Genomic DNA, 17551 nt, shown 5'->3' with positions numbered 1-17551 from the left:
ATATTGTTTCTTTGCAATTGCAATTCTCTTATTGTTAATAAATTTGTACGGCTTTTAACCGCATAGAATGGTAGCGAGTTTGCACAGTTATTTGGGTTCACAGAACGAAAGTTATTATTTTGCCTGAGAAGGGGTTCTTTTATATTCTTTTTTGTATTTCATAATGGGTTGGTTCTGGTTGATAGTGTTGATAAAGTTTGTAAATATTTTTGTTTTTGATACCCCCAGTTTTGCGGCGGAAATTACATCACGGCTGTTAATGCAGGTGATTTTGGCCATTTCTTGCCGTTCTTTGTGAACCAGCATCACAGCTGTTTTGAGGCTAGGAAAGCCTTTGCAGCGTAATTGATTGCGATGCTAAGTGCTTTTCCTACAGCTGCACATATCCTGTAACTTAACAAAAGGCACTGGTGGCGTTTAGAAATGTAACAGAATTTTTTATAATAAGTTTACTATTGCTTTATAGACTGTTGTGCTATTGTAAGTTTTAAATAGTTTTTTTCTAGAGCATGCATATAGTTTTGTTTGCCAAATCAAGTTAAAGAATGAATTAAGGTAGACTACTTTTTGAAATACTGTTAAATTGCAAAATATTGAAGCATGTATAGTTATACAAAAGCTATTTTAAAGCTTAAGCTTTTATTTATAGTTGTTTAAACCTAGAGGCAGTGATATTTTAATGTCAACATTTCAAATAGCAAAATATAAAGAAAACACTTTATTAGGAAACAGCAAAACGCATTTCTTTTGGTTTTGAGCTTATTTTAAATTATTGATTTCAAGATAAATTATTCATGTTGGCGTTACGACAATTTTTAACAAGTAATATGATACTGCTAGCTAAATTGACAAATATGATATGTAACGTGATACTTTTTGCAGGCTGAGCAACATTTTATATCTCATATTGGTTAAAATTTATTTTTAAACGAAAGTAATTTAAAGCCTAAGTAAGTATATGTAGAGTAAATTATTGGGTCGTAAAATTTATCGTAGATTTCAAAATGAAAGAAATTTATACTGAATATGCGTAGGTTTATTTATTTAAATAAGCAACCCAACCGAAATATCAATATAATTTGCTCAAGCGTCCAAACAGGACTTACTCAATTTTACAACTTGGTAAATAGACTGCGTAGAATAAAGATACAATTCCCAGTAGTGTAAGCCAGTTATTTATAGCACATTTACTTTGGCCCAGTTAAGCAAACCCTTTTTTAAAGTAAATATCAATTTGTGTTCGGTCAGTCATACTAACTACGTTAGCATTTTAAAAATTAACAACTTAAGTAACAGGGATTGAAGTGGTGCTTAGCAAACCAGTTTCAAAACAGTAAGCGCGTAGTATTGATGTATTTGTTACTAATTAATAAACCTAATAACGTGGTTTTAAAAACCTAATAACGTGGTTTTAAAAACCTAAAAACGTGGTTTTAGAAATTTCTTTTTTAAGCTGGAAACAAATAGATTTAATTGTAGAAAAAACAGTAAGCCCGCATATTAAAACGCAAACATATGTAGATAAGGAAGTCGACCTATTAGCGAATATAAAACTGCAAACAGTTACAGTATTGCATTAAATACAATATGTCGAAATGAAACAGTAAAAAGGTTTATAGCCAGTAAAGTTTTGAGTAAATAAACGCTGTAACAGTATTTTTTGTACGGTAACATGTTTACTTTAGTGACAAAGGTAGCATAATAAATAAATTCACGCTAGAACTAGCAACTATAATAAAATTTTCTCTAAATTATTACAAAGCAATTTTACTTTAAATGTACGTTTGATAGGTTGAGATGCGATACAAATATAAAAACAAAGCTATTTTAGGCGTACTTTTCGTCGGTGCTTGCTTTTTGCTGTATTTTAAAAGAAATAAGTTTTACCGATTTCGCAACTACGAGGGCCCAGCTGGTTCCCTTATTGACCAAAATGATATCAACCGTAGTCCATTAATATTATATTGGAACCACCCCTTCAGACAGCCCACCTATGGCCCAAAAGAGGGTTTAAAAGAGGGACAGTGTACGTATACTTATGATAGATCAAAAATCAAAGAAGCAGAAGCGGTAATATTTCACTACTCGGAAATGAGTTCTTGGTACATACCATGGACGAACTACAGGTTAATAATATTACATTCTGTGTTAAAGTTTAGCTATAGAAGCGCGTTGCGAACTGCTTATATTGTATTGCCTCGGGATATCCGGCATTAGATAACAAACAAAAAAAAAAAAAAAAATGGACCTATCACCGGTTTCCGTATTGCTAATGCATTAGTTATAGGACAAACTTTATGAGTAGATTTCTGTGTTTTTTGGAAAAAAACACCGTAATACGTTAATTGTCATGCTCAAAATTTTTAATTTGATTTAACAGTGGCAATTTTAAACCTATTGTATATTTATATAAGGCGTTATTTTAAACTGGCCTTTTAAAATCCAAAATTTGCAAGTTTATGGTGTTACAGCTTATAAAAAAATCGTTGCTTATCACAATTAAATTTTGACACGCCGTGTATTTTCTTAGACACGTTGATCAAGTTTACGTATGGTTATCTATGGAAGGACCAGCTATCGTGGGACTAAATGACAATTTAAAAGCTTACGACAACTTTTTTAACTGGACTATGACGTATCGTCGGGAGTCAAATATTGAATCGAAGTATGGTAAACTAAGTGATGTACTGAAAAAAGTTGAATTGGGCAAAACAGCTGTGGACAAAATAATCGAAAAGAAATCAAAAATGGCGGTAATTCATTTTTAAAATTCAAACATTTTCGGTCACAATTTTTGGTCGTCAGAAAAGTATTAAAAAATTAATTGATTTAAAAAAATTATTGTTTTGACTTTAATAACAATAATAAAAATCAAATATTTGTCTAAAAATGCCATTTTAAAGTCTTTAAAATAGTTTCCATTACCCTAACTCTTCTTTAGAAATTGTCATTTGATTTCTAAAAAAGATGTTCACACAAATTTCCGTAAAATATTTTCTTTAAAATTTTGGTTCTCGGGCAAACGTTAATTCAGAAGATTGTTTTCGGTATTATGTACAGATGCCAAAATTTGATAAGGTAAAAATTTGGTTTATATTTTAGATTTGGGTGACAGCTAATTGTGGAGGCAGTGCATTCGGTGGAATATTCATGAACACACATGGCGCCACCTTACGGCTGGAAATTTCCCAACGATTACTAGACGAGGGGCTAGAACTGGATCGCATAGGCAAATGCTTTAACAACGCCCACCTCTTACCAAAATCTAATCCAGAACTTATGATCGAGACTATTAAAAAATATAAGTTTTATTTATCATTTGAAAATGCTTTTCATTGTCATGATTATATCACTGAAAAGTTTTGGCACAATGCCCTAATAAGCGACGCTGTGCCAATTGTGTGGGGCCCCAAAAAAGAAAACTATTTGCGCGTGGCCCCAGTGGGGTCATTTATTCACGTCGAAGATTTCGACACGCCCAAAAAATTGGTCGAATATTTAGAATTCTTGGACAAAAATGATTCCGAGTACAGAAAATATTTTCGATGGCGGGAAGATGCGAATATGACCGTCGAAAAAATGGCGGAATTGCTTAAGAAAGAGCACCCGGACGTTGAACCGGGATATAAAACCAAAAATGTTTGCGATCGTCTGTTAGAAAAACGAGAACACAAATCTTTTAAATCGTTACATCGGGAAATTTTTAAGACCGACCCAGTAGAGTGCTTTTAATTTTTAATTATCGCAACCTTATTGTATTTTTATTTTATCATTAAATCTATATATATATGCACTATGCAACGCAGAAATTAATTTCTTCAAACGCTTCGATTTTTAAATAAATCAATTACACTGAAAAAATGTATAATATATAAAGTTTTATACAATTTTAGGACTTTTACGAATTAAATATTAGTTAGTCTGTACAATTTTAGGCTTTAACATAGATTAAAAATACACCCCAAAATAGCAAGCTGTTTTTAAAACAAATATTTTAGTTATAGCCTAAAAACAAGTCAAATATTAATTAAATTTGATGTCATTGCCTTGGGTCTTAAAAATGTCATAAAATTTGCAAGCTGCCCTATATTTAATAAACTATTTGCTCATTGCGGTTGGTTATACATAAAAAAAGGTATTAACTTTATTTGAAAAAATGCGAGCAAAAATATTTAAAAAAATTTTTAAGTTGTCATATTGAGAAGTGGTTCAGTAAAAAATCGTGATCGGAAATAAAAAATTTGAAGCCATCACGTTTTTTCTTCATAGCAAGTAATATCATATAATTTATTTACGCACTAATGCCAGTACCTCAATTGCGTTATTTACACTAAACAGATAACAATTGATAGTTAATGACATGTCCTTTGCAAAGGTAATCAGGCAGAACAGCAGTAAGTATTGTTTACACAGCCTTGAGATTTTTTAAATTTAAGTTTTTAAACATGAATAGAATTCGACAATTTTACTGAATTAATGTCGTATAATTATTTTAATATTAAGGTTAAAATAACAAGATGCCTAAAACCTATCTTGTAACTGGAGCTGGTGGCATGCTGGGTCGAAGATTCGTGCAAATGATTTGCAAACGTAATGTTGATTTCGTCACGCATTTGCGATTGCTAGATATTCAGTTTTCAGAGGACACCAAAAATGAGCAGAAGCAATCTTGCAAAGGTAAAATACGAAAAAAAATTGTTGGTATTCTAAGACACACTTAGAATTATTTAAACATGATTTGTCAATTGCTAAGATAAAAAATAAAGCAAAGTTTTGAGCTATTAACGATGACTATAGGCTATTAGACTAAACAAAATCGCGATAACTTAACCGTTATAATATCTTGGTTGTTACTATATTTGAAAAGTTTTATTCACATGAAACCTTAAAGAAAAGTATTTAAATAAAATCCATACTTTCTTTTATAGGGGCTGGAATTCAAGTAGAATGGATTATAGCTGACATAACTGATTATGTTAAAGTATCCCATCATGTTTCTGGTGTTGATGTTGTCATTCACATGGCTAGCTTAATTGATTATTTAGACCTGGTGCCATTTACGGACATATGGAAAATTAATGTTGGGGGTATATTAATATTTGAAGAATACTTGTAATACCTATACCCAAGCGTTAACTATTAAACCGTTATTTTTACAATAAACACTTTTTTATATTTATTTATTCTCCATAACAGAAGGTCGACTTCACAACTTAAACATAAAGTAACTTTTGTTACCCGACCCAGTCTCGAGTTGACCTTTGCAGTTTTAGGTTTTAAAGATTGTAGTTGCCCAACAGTAGGGCTGCTGAACAAGTGTTGGTTCAGTAGGAGTTTAAACAGTTTATAGCGACTTAATTTAAGGCGCTACAGCATGAAACAGTGGAAATCGAAACCAAAACCTCATGTAGTAAAACCCAGGTCTTTGACCACTACATCACATTGCCAGTCTTAACGTAAACATAATATTTAATTAACCCATGTTTGTACCTATATTGCAAAAATCTACTGTATATTTATACATTGTCAATGACAAATTGACTTTTTAATTTATTCTTGTAGTTTATTCCTTGTTTTGTTTTAGGCACCCAAAATATCATTAAAGCTTGCCTTCGTTTTTCCGTAAAAGGTCTGGTGTATACCAGTTCAGTACAAGCGAAATGCTACAACGTGCATATGGATTCTTTTGATGGTGATGAAGATACGCCATACTTGGTGAAGCCGTTGGGCAACTACGGTAAAACAAAATTCGCGGCCGAAAAATCAGTTTTGGAAGCCAACTGGCCAGGGGTGAGTAATTTTTAATGAGTTATAATATAGAAAAATTGCAAAGTTTATCAATTTTTTATTACATGCACATATATGATGACAAGGTGGTGTAATGGTCTGAACACTTGGTTTTACTAAATGAGGTCCTGGTTTGATTCTCACTGCTCTTTTGTTGTAGCGCCCATGAGTCAGACGTTATAAACGGTATAAACTTCTGGTGAACCAACACTTAATCAGCAGCTCAATTATATTTAATAATATCCCAAACAGCGCCAAAGGCAATTTAAGACTGGGTTGGGGGTAACTTATGTTGTTTAATGTTTAGAAGTTAATTTTCTCACATCAAGGATAAATAAAAGTAAAAAAATTATAAACCTATATAAAAATTATTGTTCAAGATAAAATAAGTCCAATAATGTTTATATTTTGCAACTGTTTTACTTAAGCATTTATCTGTAATTTAAAGAGTTTTCATACATGTGCTTTAAGACCATCTTCATTATATGGATACATCGACAACGTAATGAAAATAGAAATAGAAAATCTTCCCAAAAACAAAAAATTATTTTTGTTTGCCGAAAAATCGTATTTGCAATCGAGAATTGATTTTGACAATGCAGCATGGTGCCATATACTTGCTGCAAAATGTGTTCAAGTCAGTATAGATATAAAATTAAAGCTCAAATGTCCGTACTAATGCAATGTTTTTAATACGTTTTTACTGTATTGGATTACAAAATAGTAAATGTTTTAGTTATTTTTACACATTTAAAATTTAGTTAGATCGGGGACAACATAGTTAGTTTTTAAAGTTGGCAGTGGTGGGAATCAATTTAGAACCTCAGATAGTGATTCCATAGGACTTAACCGCTGTGTTACATAATTTTTTTAATTGTACTTTTAGGCAAAATGTGACTTGGTCGGAGGATACGCTTATTTTATTGGAGACGATACACCAGATATGTCTGTAAGCGAATTTCATGCAACACTGCATAAACCAAGAGGATATAAACTTAGTGATTGGTGTACTCCATTCTATGTTTTATATTTTATCAGTTGTATATGTTTGTTTCTCAACAAACTGTTTAGGGTAGTGGGGATCGATAAAAAGGTAAGACAAGATTAATGTGGCAATTTGTTTTTCGTTTATTTATTCTAGATGCAAAAATGTTGACTTCATGACCTAAACATAAGAGTAACATCAGTTGCCCCAACCCAGACTCGAGTTGCCTTTGGCAGTTTAAGATAACATTGATTAATATTGTATAATAGCTAAGCTACTAATGAATAATTAGTTCTGCAGAAGTTTATACCGTTTATAGCGACTTACTCAAGGACGCTTCAGCATGAGAGCAGTGGGGATCGAATTTAGGACCTCATGTAATAAAGCAAAGTGTTAGAACCACCACACTACTCTTTCAGTTAAGTGTATGTAATATGATATTGCATTTCTAACCTTGAATTGTTGGTTATTATCTTTAGATTTACTTGTCACCGTCAGTAGTTAAATTAGTTTGGACAAGAACTACAACTTCTGATAAAAAATTTCGAAAACACTTTGGTTACACACCTATCTACAGTTGGGCTGAATCACTACGAAAAATGCGAAACAACGTTGATAAATACTTAGATAGAAATAAGTAACCTTTTTGAATATTCTTTGGAGGCGAATATTAAGCGCAGCTAATAAAATATAAGCTAATTTATTTTTAAAAATTTTTGGTTTTAAATTTATATTTTTTTTTTCGATAGTTTATATTGCATTGTATAATATAACTGTAAAAATGCATAATAATAAAACCTTCGATACCTTTAGTTTAAACACTTTAAACATGATTTTTAATAGTTGATATTAATAAAAAAACGCTTGCAGAAATTAAACAAATATTTCTTTCCAGAATCGCTTAAGAAAGTTCAAAAAAACACCGACATCTTTTTGGACAAAAACAAATAAAATGATATATTGTTCTAAAATGATAAGTGTTCTAAAAATCTATAACACCATTAAAGCACTAACTGATTTATAAAGAATGAAAAAATAAACTATAATTATTAAGGTTCCCTGTTCATCATTGAATTGATTTAATAATTTAATAAACCTGCCTATTGTCTTTCAAAAAGTTATATTGTTAGTATATTGTATCTTTAAAACACCATAGCTACAGATTAAAAGTAGTAGCCTACCATATATTTTTAGCAAAAATGTTGTGATTACCAAAAAAAGAAGATTTTAGAACGACAGTAAACTTTATTTAAATTAGGATGTAAAATAAACAACGCATCACAACCAGGAAAGATAGGCGTAGCAGGCAAATTCGTTTTTAAAACCTCAAGAACTTAACCCTAAAAGCTTAATTAAAATAAAGCATGAAGAAATTACATGGCCAGAACTTAATAAAATTAATAGAGGTAGCCGAAAAAAAAACACATCACCAAATGGGAATGATTAAATGATAACATTAAGATATTGTATACACAAACAGCAAGCGTTTTTTACCCTACAATCACTCCATACAAACGTAAATTAAACCCCTTATCTAGGTAATAATTAATATTGCCTCAGTAAATGTCACCCTCCCCCCCCCCCCTATATTCTTGGCAGTTATAGGTACCGTTTTAAATTATTCCAATAAGTAACTATACAAACATATATTGCCCCTTGCTTTTTGGCAGGTTTGTAAATTGCAACAAAATTTCAAAATTTAACCCTAACTGATTTTTACACAGTGTGTATATATATATACAATAGATTTTTTCTTAAATAACAGATAGAGAGAAAGAAAAAAAAGTAACGAAAAATAAATTATAAGCTGACAGGCAATTGCAAAACAAATTCAGTTGAATTTTGAAATAGGAAGAACTTGAAATTTACACAAAGCACCAGAATTTTAGTAAAATTTTGTGGATTTTTTTATTGAGTTTTCTTTTCTTTGTCGCCAGTATCTTTCATAAGAGTATTAAGAGCCCCCTTGCTTAATTGCTTGGCCCCTTCATTCATGGCTGATTCGTATATTTTTGCCATAAACTAAAATTGAAAGAAGTTTTTAAAAAAATATGAAAACAATTATTAATATATAAAAAAGTCAACTTGAGACTATAGTCCTATAGGTCGTTATTTTATTTTTTTTTGCATATTTATTTATCCTCGATGTGGGAAGGTCGACTTCACAGTCTAAACATAGAGTAACATCAGTTACCCCAACCCAATCTCAGGTTGCCTCCGACAGTCGGGATTTTATAGAATGAAATTGTCCGATAATTAACCTGCTAATTAGGTATTGGCTCAGCAGGAGTTCATATCGTTTATTGCGCCTTACCAAAAAGCACTACAGCACAAGAGCAATGGGGCTCGAACCCAAGACCTAATGTGGTAAAGCCAGTATTCTCACCACTACATCACGCTGCTAGTGTTTTTGGCCTTCCATAGTAATAAAACCTAGTCCAAATTGATGTATAACAAGTAAGATTAATATAACACTTACCAATAGCCAGAAAAAGTCAGCACATATATCCAATGTTTGATTAACGTCGCTATACTGCCCAACGTAACTGACATAACCCCATAAAACTAGAGCTATGAACGAGGCTAACAAGAACAGATTGCAAAGCGAGGCCAACGAGGTCAAATAAACGAAGCCAAAAATGCCAGATAGAAGGTAATTTAAAAGGGCAAGAGATAAAAACACGGCCGGGGTGCGGAAATTTTTGAACACGTTTTTGGCATCGTTAGTTTTGGTAAAATTCTCGTAAGACTCGGTGATTGCGAGTTCTAATTTCTCGCGATATCTGTGATGGTGTGAAAATCAAAATTTTTGTGTTAAAATATATTTTCAGACATTTTGAAATAAAACTGCTAAAATAATATTAAAATGCTAAATAAACTAAAATTCATTGGGTAAATTTAAAAAAATAAAAACACCTACATTAAAATAACAAAATAATTAAAGTTCAAAAATGTAAAAATTTTGTACAAAAAAAAAAGTTTAAATTTAAATAAATTGTAACACAAAAGTATTAGGTAAAAAATTGCCTATTTTAAATATAAATTATAGGAAAAAAAAAATTTATGAAAAAAATATACATACTCTGCACTAAAATTATCCCCTCCCATCTTTCTAGTGGTGTCAAAACATTCGAGCGAAGAATTTTTGGATATTTCGTGTTCTTTCTCTAATATTTTTGGGTTAACAAAAGGGCAGGAACTTCCACATACCTGTAAAATTTAAAAAAATACATTTTTAGAAACTTTTAAAAAATTTTGCCTTATTAGAGGCTATTAAATTGACCTTATGACATTTAAAAATTTAATATTTCATTGTGATCAGGACGCTTTGCTTTACTACATGAGGTTTTGGATTCAATCCCCACTACATGCAGGGAATAGCATACATTAAAAGAGCACAGTAGCCAATAAGAACCCCTTCCAGACCAAAAACCAATTAGCAAATTACCGATTTTAAGTTTATTCAATAATATTCGAAACTGTCGAAGATAATATAAGACTTGGTTTCAGTAACAAGTCTTATTCCATGTTAAATAAATTTTGGATATATGTCCCAATTTTTTTGCATTATTTTTGATATTATCAGTAAATTCAAATACCTTTTCCATAGCAGTATTATAAACATCTCTTGATTTTGCAACAGCAGCCAAGTTGTTAGCCTCAGCAGTAGCCTAAATAACAAAAAAATTTAAAATTTAAACTGTATTGATTTACAATGAACAAGTATTTCTGAAGTACTTTTTTACAGTTTATTTTATTAGGTTTGTTTAAAAATTTAACTAAAAAAATAAATCTTGTTCAAAAACTGAAAAATCAAGAATGTGCAGCAGAGGACTTCACCACATGAGGTCAAGACTTCAAATCCCACTGCTGTAATGTACTTTTGGCAATAACTGTTATTACTTTTTCCAAAACCATCAATTATTCAACAAGTGGACTAAGATTAATAAGACAACGCCACCAGTTTAATAATATCTTAAACTAACAGATGCAACTGGAGACTTGGTCATGGTATTATTAATAGTTGTCCAATGCTTAGGGTACAACGACAATTTTTTTTATTTATCTTTATCCCTGATGTAGAAAGGTCAACTTAAAGACCTAAAATAGACTAACAACCGATACCCCTACCCAGTCTTGAGTTGCCTTTGGCAGTTTGGGATATTATAAAATTTAATTTTCCGATAATTTTAATTTTTACTGCTGAGTAAGTGCTCAGCAGAAATTTATACCATTTATAGCACCTTACTTAAGGGCACAACGGCATGAGAGCAATGGGGATTCAACTTATGACCTTATGTAGTGTTGCAAATGTTCTGACTACTACACCACACTGCCGATCATAAAAATAACTCAGCTCATTCATTTAAAGTTTTCAATACAAGTAATTAAACCAACCTGTAGCATAGTCTTAGGTTCTGGTAGATTCTCGCCATCGTAAATTTTCATGTATGCACGGAAATATTCGACCAATTCACCGCATGTGATCGAAACTCCATTTATTTGCTTGGTTTTTAACTTGTTGGGGGCAAGTAGTAAGGGAGCCAACACAGTAACCTGGTCTTTAAATTCCATTGTAATATCTGGATAAGAAAATAAAATTAACAGTGTGTTATTACTTTGACATTGTTAAATAAACACGGGGTTGGAGATGTGGTTAAAACACTAAATATCAGCACTTTAGGTCATAAGTACAGGCAGCGTGGTGTAGTGGTATAAACACTTTCTACACTACATGAGGTCATGGGTTCGATTCCCACTGATCTTGTGCTGTAGCACCCTTGAGTAAGGCGCTATAAACGATATGAATTCCTGCTGAGCCAGCATTTAATCAACAGAATAATTATCAGGCAATTATAATTTATAATATCCCAAATTGCCACAGGCAACTCGAGCCTGGGTCAGTGTAACTGATGTTACTCTATGTTCAGGTTGCGCATTTTACCTTTCGACATCGAGGATAAAAGTTATACAAAAAACAAAAAAGAGAATATTCACTAAAATTTCTTTTGACTAACGAATATAAAAGATATTAGACAATACCATGAAGTAAATAATGTTTAAAATTCTTATTGAAAAAGACCTAAAATTTAAAGGGTTTTAGCAATTTTTAAAACAAAAAATTGCCAAAAAAAAATTGTCTTAAAAAAAATTACTAAATTCAAAATCAAAAATAAAAATGGCAAAATACACTAGAGTTTTATCTTAAAAAATTAAGTATAAAAATACCCATTAAATTAATTATATACAATTTATCATTCTGTACTAAAATTTCACTTTAATTCTTAAATATATTTTAACCCACACAGTTCCTTATAACAGTCATAATTAAAAGTTGTTTACCTTTTAATGCTCCTTTAAAATGTGGGTTCGTTGCTACTGATAACCCGGGATGGGGCATCAAAAAACAAGAAAGTTCTAAAAAAATAACAACCTATTATATTACATAATCACTTTTTATAATTATAATTTACTAACCAGGCACCTGGCTAGACACCATTGCATTTTTTAAAACTATAATTATGGGAAAAGTAAGGCTTAAGACGATGCAAAGATATTTTTATTTACTGCAAGTATATGCTATTTTTTTTAACCAATTACGTTAAAAGTAACCTATATATATTCAAAAATATAAATATTCCAAAAAATTTCTTGAATTTTCTAATATGATAGTGTTACAAGTATGTCTGTACAAAACTAAAAATGAAAGTATTTTGTAAAGATAGTCGGATAAAGGTATATATGGTAACAAAACATATGGTAGCTTCCTTATATCAGTAAAAACTAGCTTGTATATATTCTTTTATATCTTGTGGTAATATATACAAAAAACACACTTCCTTTATCAACAATAACTGCCCAATATAATGAAATATATATAAATATATATTGTTATACTACATAAATTAACAATGATAAAAAAACTGTTAAAGTTTAACACATAGGTCATGTAAAAAACTATTATATAAAAAATAAAAAAGGATGCTATTAAAATTAGATTGTAAATACAAATACTAAATTGTACCAAGCACTAAACATGTAAAAATTATTTTGTTATTTCGTCACTCCTCTGTTATATTTTTATTTTTTATTTTTTTGGTGTATATTCTGTAAAATGTATTTTATTTTATCGTATTTATTATTAATATAATTTATACTGGGTTTGGTGACCATGCCATAATACACTATAAAATCTTTGTACAAACATTATTACTCTTGGCATGTTTTAAATCATTAAATTGATTTTGTCATTTTTTCCCGTCATATTGTTGTAATATTAATTGTATATCGTATTTGTTATTTACTTTTATCAATGCGCAAAAAAAAAAAAAAAAAGTATTAATACTAAAAAACACTTAGTACTACTACAATTTTTTAAGGTCTATACAAACTTGGTCTAATTTTAGTTTAATATTTTAACAAATTTTACATAAAAAAACCTTAAATTATATATACCTGAAAAGCAAGATTGAATGTGTTTTCGAACTCTCTGTAACTCCTCAGGTCTTTCCGTTAATTTTAATCTAGTTTCAAGAAACTTCATCCCCCCTTCGTGACCATATGGATATTCATAAGGAAAACTCCAATCACGAATTAAGAATTGCAACATCTAAAAGAAAATATTTTAAAACATGTTTTGCTATCTTCATTCTCCAAAAAAATTGTTTTGAATTTTTTTTTTTTAATTTTAAAACTGAAAAGAAATTGTTTAAAAAAGATAGAGAATGTCAGATAAATTCAGCATCACTTTTATCTTATAACATTAAACCACATAAATCGTACAACAAATAAATCAACAAAAACGCTTAAAGGACATGTAAATAATTAATAACAAAACAAATCTAGAAGAATAACTCAATATTTTATATTAAACTACCTGAAATGGTTTAAAAGCAGAATCCTCCATTGCTAACCTTCCATATTCAGTAAACAACTAAAAAAATTAAAATAAATAAAAATGTTAAAAATTCGGATCATTACAGTTGGGAGTACAAGAAAGAATTAGCAAAAACCGCTAAGTACAAGAAAGAATTAGTCAGAACTGTAAAGTGCAACTGTACAGAAGTGAATTAGCTAGGATATTTAAATATGTAAGGGAATTAGCGAAGACTGTAAAGTATAAGAGAAAATTAGCAAGAACCGTGAAATATAAGATTGAATACGCAACAACATTAAAGTTCAAGAAGGAATTATCTAGGACCGCAAAGTACAGGTAATCCGAAAAATTCTGCCAGAAAGTTTTTTAAGCAAATTAAGTAAAAATAGCCAATTATATATACTTAAAAAAAGTAAGAACGTAGTTTATTAAAATTACTTCTAAATGTTGTAAATCATCCTCTTGCAGATTTTGTGAAATGTTGTAAATTTGAACCGAACTGGTCATGGTGCTGAGGGCAAATATCGTTGCACAATCTTTTACTGTAGAAGATGAATCAAAAGCCCCCTGGGTGTCCATTAATACGACAGCAACCTTTATAAAAAATCATTTTTAAAACTGCGCAAAAGGTTAAGCATTAAAATTGTGCAAACAAAATAAATTGTACTGATATAAAAAGCGCATATATTTTTAAAGCAAAAACAAGTAAAAAATTAAATGCCGTAAAAAATATATATATTAGAAAATTAATTAACTAAAAAAAACTTAAATACTAATGTGTTAAATTATAACTGAACCAAACAAAACTGTAAAAAACAAATTGTATATATATATATAAAAACGCAAACAATTAGCATTTCATTGTATTATAATTATTTCCTTACTAAACAAAACCACTATTTTTATGACCATATATTACACAGTTTTATATTTTTTATGTTAAGTTGCAAATGTTATTATTAACTATGGCATCATTAAAGCTCGTTTTTAAAATTAAAAAAATTACCTTTTCTCCCGATGGGACGTCAACTTTAAACACTTCGCTCCACATCAAAATCCCTGTCGTGTCCCGATCTGATCCTCCTCTCCAAGAAAAACCATCCAAGTTAGCATCCGGATCTCCTAACCAAGAATCATTCTAAAATTTCACAAAAAAATTTGAATTAAAATCTAAAAATTAATAATTAATATTTATTAAAAAAAACTTGGCATAAGTTAGACCATGTAAAAAGAATGATTTTTAAAGGTTATTTCAGGCTTTCCGGAATGTCAAATCACAAAATATTTGCACAAATTGCACTAACATGTTATGTTACGCTTGAATTATGGCATTAAAAAGAAAATAGATACTGTTTCAAAGTTCGATTTTGCAAAAATAGTTTTAGCGTTTTAGGTTTAAATACCTTGACTTTTTGCCTGAAAATAACTTGGCCAAATACCCAAAATTTGAATGTGTAGTTGGTAAATAATTTATATACAATAGCCCTTATGCAATTAAAAATAAAATTAAAGTCCTGTAGTTTTAATATTAATTTTTGGCAATAATATTTCAAATCTGCATCAATTTATATACATTTTAAACAAATAATTTGAATATTATTTACGATTTAAAATATGCATTATTTGTTAAAAAAATCACAAAATATTATTTTTTCCATTTAGTTTTAATCTAATTGTTAAAAATGGCAGAATATTAATAACTGTAAGTGCATATTTTTACAGTTTACTAAAAAAGACAGTATGTATCAGTTAGATTAGACCTTCTATTGTTTGTTAAAAAATCACAGAATGTCATTTTTGAAATGGACTTACTTCTAAATGTGACAAATAACGCAGAAAAAAATTTAAAATGAACGATTTTCCCTTGCGAAAGGCGCCAGCAACTGACACCACAACTACGGGCATATCCATTATTCCTTCCTGCATCAAAATACTAGCAATTCCCGCTTCGTTGAGCTTGAAGGAGTGATCGTCGTCGACTTCCACAATGTGGATCGGATGGGGACCAAGATCTTCCACCTCTATAAAATTTTCTTCCACCGTTACATCTTCTACACTCATTTTATTGATTTTTATATAATAGGTTTAAAAACGTACAAAAATAAACTCTGTGTAGAAAAAAAACGAAATTGATTACTGCAGACCAAGATTATATTATTATTTTTTTTTAGGTGACTTTTTTCACCTTTAGATTTTAGTACCACAAAATCATTAAAATAGCCTATTTTTACACTTCTCTTTCTTCCCCAGACTGCCAGAAAAAAAAATATATATACTTGATTTAAAATGTTTTAAAAACAGTGTTTATTAAAGAATTAGAAAAGTTTCAATTACAATTCTCTTTTCAATTACAAGTCTTTGATACTTGATAACCTGTGTATATACCGGCGGCATGGTGTAGTAGTAAGAACACTTGCTACACCACACATGAAGTCATGGGTTCAATCCCCACTGATCTCATGCTGTAGCGCCCTTGAGTAAGGCGCTATAAACAGTAAAAAACTCCTGCTGAGCCAGCACTTAATTAGCAGTATAATTATCGGGCATTTATAATCTATAATATCCCAAACTGCCACAGGCAACTCGAGACTGGGTTGGAGTAACTGATGTTTCTCTTTCAGTCTGTCAGTCTATGTTTAAGTCGCGCATTCGACTTTCCCACATCAAGGATAAAGATATATATACACAAAAAAATAAAAAATAAAATAAAGTAAATCAGAATAGGCGTAAGTCAGTAACTGTGTCACATATCAGTTTGTCAGTCACATCTTTTGTCTGTTTGTGTTACACCAGTATTATTATTCACAATTTTTAGAAAATGTAAAATCATTTTCTTACCTATCTGTCAAATTTTAACATCGTAGGTCACTAGGTAAAGTTTTAACAAACTAAAGTACTAACAGACAAAAAAGAAACTAAACACTGAAACTGTAAAATAATCCTGAAACTTGACACGTGGGTAAATTACCGTTCTTAAAAACCCCTTAATTTATTTTTTAAATAATTGTGTTACTACGATTAAGGAAATCCAATTAAACCTCCAAATCAAAATAACCTTTTGAAAAGTAATTAACACTAAAACTGCACGTATTAAAATTCGCATCATCTGATCGTGACTATTCAAAGAAAATAAACAGAACACTTGATCGCATAGCGCACTAAATATTTTTTCAAAAATAATTTAAATTTATCCTCAAAGTAGAAACGCGCTTTTTTTAAATTATTTTAAAAGTTTAAAATTTGGTTTAAATTTTTTAAGCTTTATCTAACTATGCTGGCGTTTTTTTTTCTTGACAATAACTATTTTATGAAGTCACTTGTTAATGTTAGGAGAAAAATGGTAAATTTTAAACTTTTTTAAACAAAACAAGTAACTTAAAACATAAATTTTGAAAGAACTAATCAAGATATTTTTATTGTTTCATTTTAAAAATATACAAAAACAAATTGTTAAAACATTATACATAACGAGATACATGGATTTTTAGTTAAATACCTCTAATTAAAAAATTAGATATATATTCCGGAAGATATAAGCATTGCAAAAACTTTTTATTGTTGTTGTAAAATAAATATCAAGTTGTAAATAATTGCATACAGGTGCAGAATAGCTTCATACCATTTGATGTGCGATATATTCTTGATCTATTTTGCTATTGAGAAACCTGAGTCATACAACAGTGTGCAAGAAAATTGGATTCCTCAAATAAAAACTCGTTGTTTCAGTTCTATTTGTTTTCTTGTTGGATTAAGAATGGATTTGCGAGAAAAAAAAATTTGCAAAGATATTGGCAGTGAAAAAGAACTTTTTTTTTGAACTTGCAGCATTTTAGTTTTAACAATTTTTTCCTTTATTTCAGAAAACATTGAAAGATTTTAACTAAGTCATATAACCTAAGAAG

The 17551-nt window shown here is 30.0% G+C and overlaps 3 protein-coding genes across 3 annotated transcripts; 2 read left to right on the top strand and 1 right to left on the bottom strand.

Annotated features, from left to right (window-relative positions):
• Nucleotides 1–874: 874 nt before the first annotated feature.
• LOC145743132 (4-galactosyl-N-acetylglucosaminide 3-alpha-L-fucosyltransferase FUT6-like) lies at nucleotides 875–3822 on the top strand. The gene is made up of 3 exons (XM_082561036.1): nucleotides 875–2126; nucleotides 2531–2753; nucleotides 3103–3822. Exons 1-3 carry the CDS (start codon nucleotides 1798–1800, stop codon nucleotides 3730–3732), a joined length of 1182 nt encoding a protein of 393 aa, XP_082417162.1. The 5' UTR covers nucleotides 875–1797; the 3' UTR covers nucleotides 3733–3822.
• A 695-nt stretch (nucleotides 3823–4517) lies between these two features.
• On the top strand, nucleotides 4518–7413 carry LOC145742559 (3 beta-hydroxysteroid dehydrogenase type 7-like). Its single transcript, XM_082560336.1, has 6 exons — nucleotides 4518–4677; nucleotides 4929–5087; nucleotides 5585–5790; nucleotides 6236–6424; nucleotides 6674–6880; nucleotides 7252–7413. The coding sequence occupies exons 1-6, from the start codon at nucleotides 4518–4520 to the stop codon at nucleotides 7411–7413; spliced, it is 1083 nt and encodes a 360-aa protein (XP_082416462.1).
• A 946-nt stretch (nucleotides 7414–8359) lies between these two features.
• LOC145743758 (atlastin-3-like) lies at nucleotides 8360–15750 on the bottom strand. The gene is made up of 11 exons (XM_082561798.1): nucleotides 15462–15750; nucleotides 14656–14787; nucleotides 14088–14243; nucleotides 13650–13706; nucleotides 13229–13382; nucleotides 12116–12190; nucleotides 11171–11355; nucleotides 10372–10443; nucleotides 9855–9982; nucleotides 9252–9555; nucleotides 8360–8794 (listed from the first exon to the last, which is right to left on the bottom strand). The coding sequence occupies exons 1-11, from the start codon at nucleotides 15708–15710 to the stop codon at nucleotides 8681–8683; spliced, it is 1626 nt and encodes a 541-aa protein (XP_082417924.1). The 5' UTR covers nucleotides 15711–15750; the 3' UTR covers nucleotides 8360–8680.
• Nucleotides 15751–17551: the final 1801 nt, after the last annotated feature.

This window comes from Corella eumyota, chromosome 2, assembly GCF_963082875.1.
Source record: "Corella eumyota chromosome 2, kaCorEumy4.1, whole genome shotgun sequence".
Lineage (NCBI taxonomy): Eukaryota > Metazoa > Chordata > Ascidiacea > Phlebobranchia > Corellidae > Corella > Corella eumyota.
Note: the sequence above shows the minus strand (reverse complement) of the source record. Positions and strands in the feature narration are given on the sequence as shown.

What these genes read in the sequence shown, in the direction of transcription:
- LOC145742559 (XM_082560336.1), top strand. Translation starts at nt 4,518, where the DNA reads ATGCCTAAAACCTATCTTGTAACTGGAGCTGGTGGCATGCTGGGTCGA. An exon ending in GCAGAAGCAATCTTGCAAAG is followed by an intron (nt 4,678 to 4,928) that starts GTAAAATACGAA and finishes TTTCTTTTATAG; the next exon opens with GGGCTGGAATTCAAGTAGAA. An exon ending in ATGGAAAATTAATGTTGGGG is followed by an intron (nt 5,088 to 5,584) that starts GTATATTAATAT and finishes GTTTTGTTTTAG; the next exon opens with GCACCCAAAATATCATTAAA.
- LOC145743132 (XM_082561036.1), top strand. Translation starts at nt 1,798, where the DNA reads ATGCGATACAAATATAAAAACAAAGCTATTTTAGGCGTACTTTTCGTC. An exon ending in ATACCATGGACGAACTACAG is followed by an intron (nt 2,127 to 2,530) that starts GTTAATAATATT and finishes GTATTTTCTTAG; the next exon opens with ACACGTTGATCAAGTTTACG. An exon ending in AAAAGAAATCAAAAATGGCG is followed by an intron (nt 2,754 to 3,102) that starts GTAATTCATTTT and finishes TTTATATTTTAG; the next exon opens with ATTTGGGTGACAGCTAATTG.
- LOC145743758 (XM_082561798.1), bottom strand. Translation starts at nt 15,710, where the DNA reads ATGAGTGTAGAAGATGTAACGGTGGAAGAAAATTTTATAGAGGTGGAA. An exon ending in ATGATTTACAACATTTAGAA is followed by an intron (nt 13,707 to 14,087) that starts GTAATTTTAATA and finishes TAATTTTTTTAG; the next exon opens with TTGTTTACTGAATATGGAAG. An exon ending in ATAATACTGCTATGGAAAAG is followed by an intron (nt 9,983 to 10,371) that starts GTATTTGAATTT and finishes TAAATTTTACAG; the next exon opens with GTATGTGGAAGTTCCTGCCC.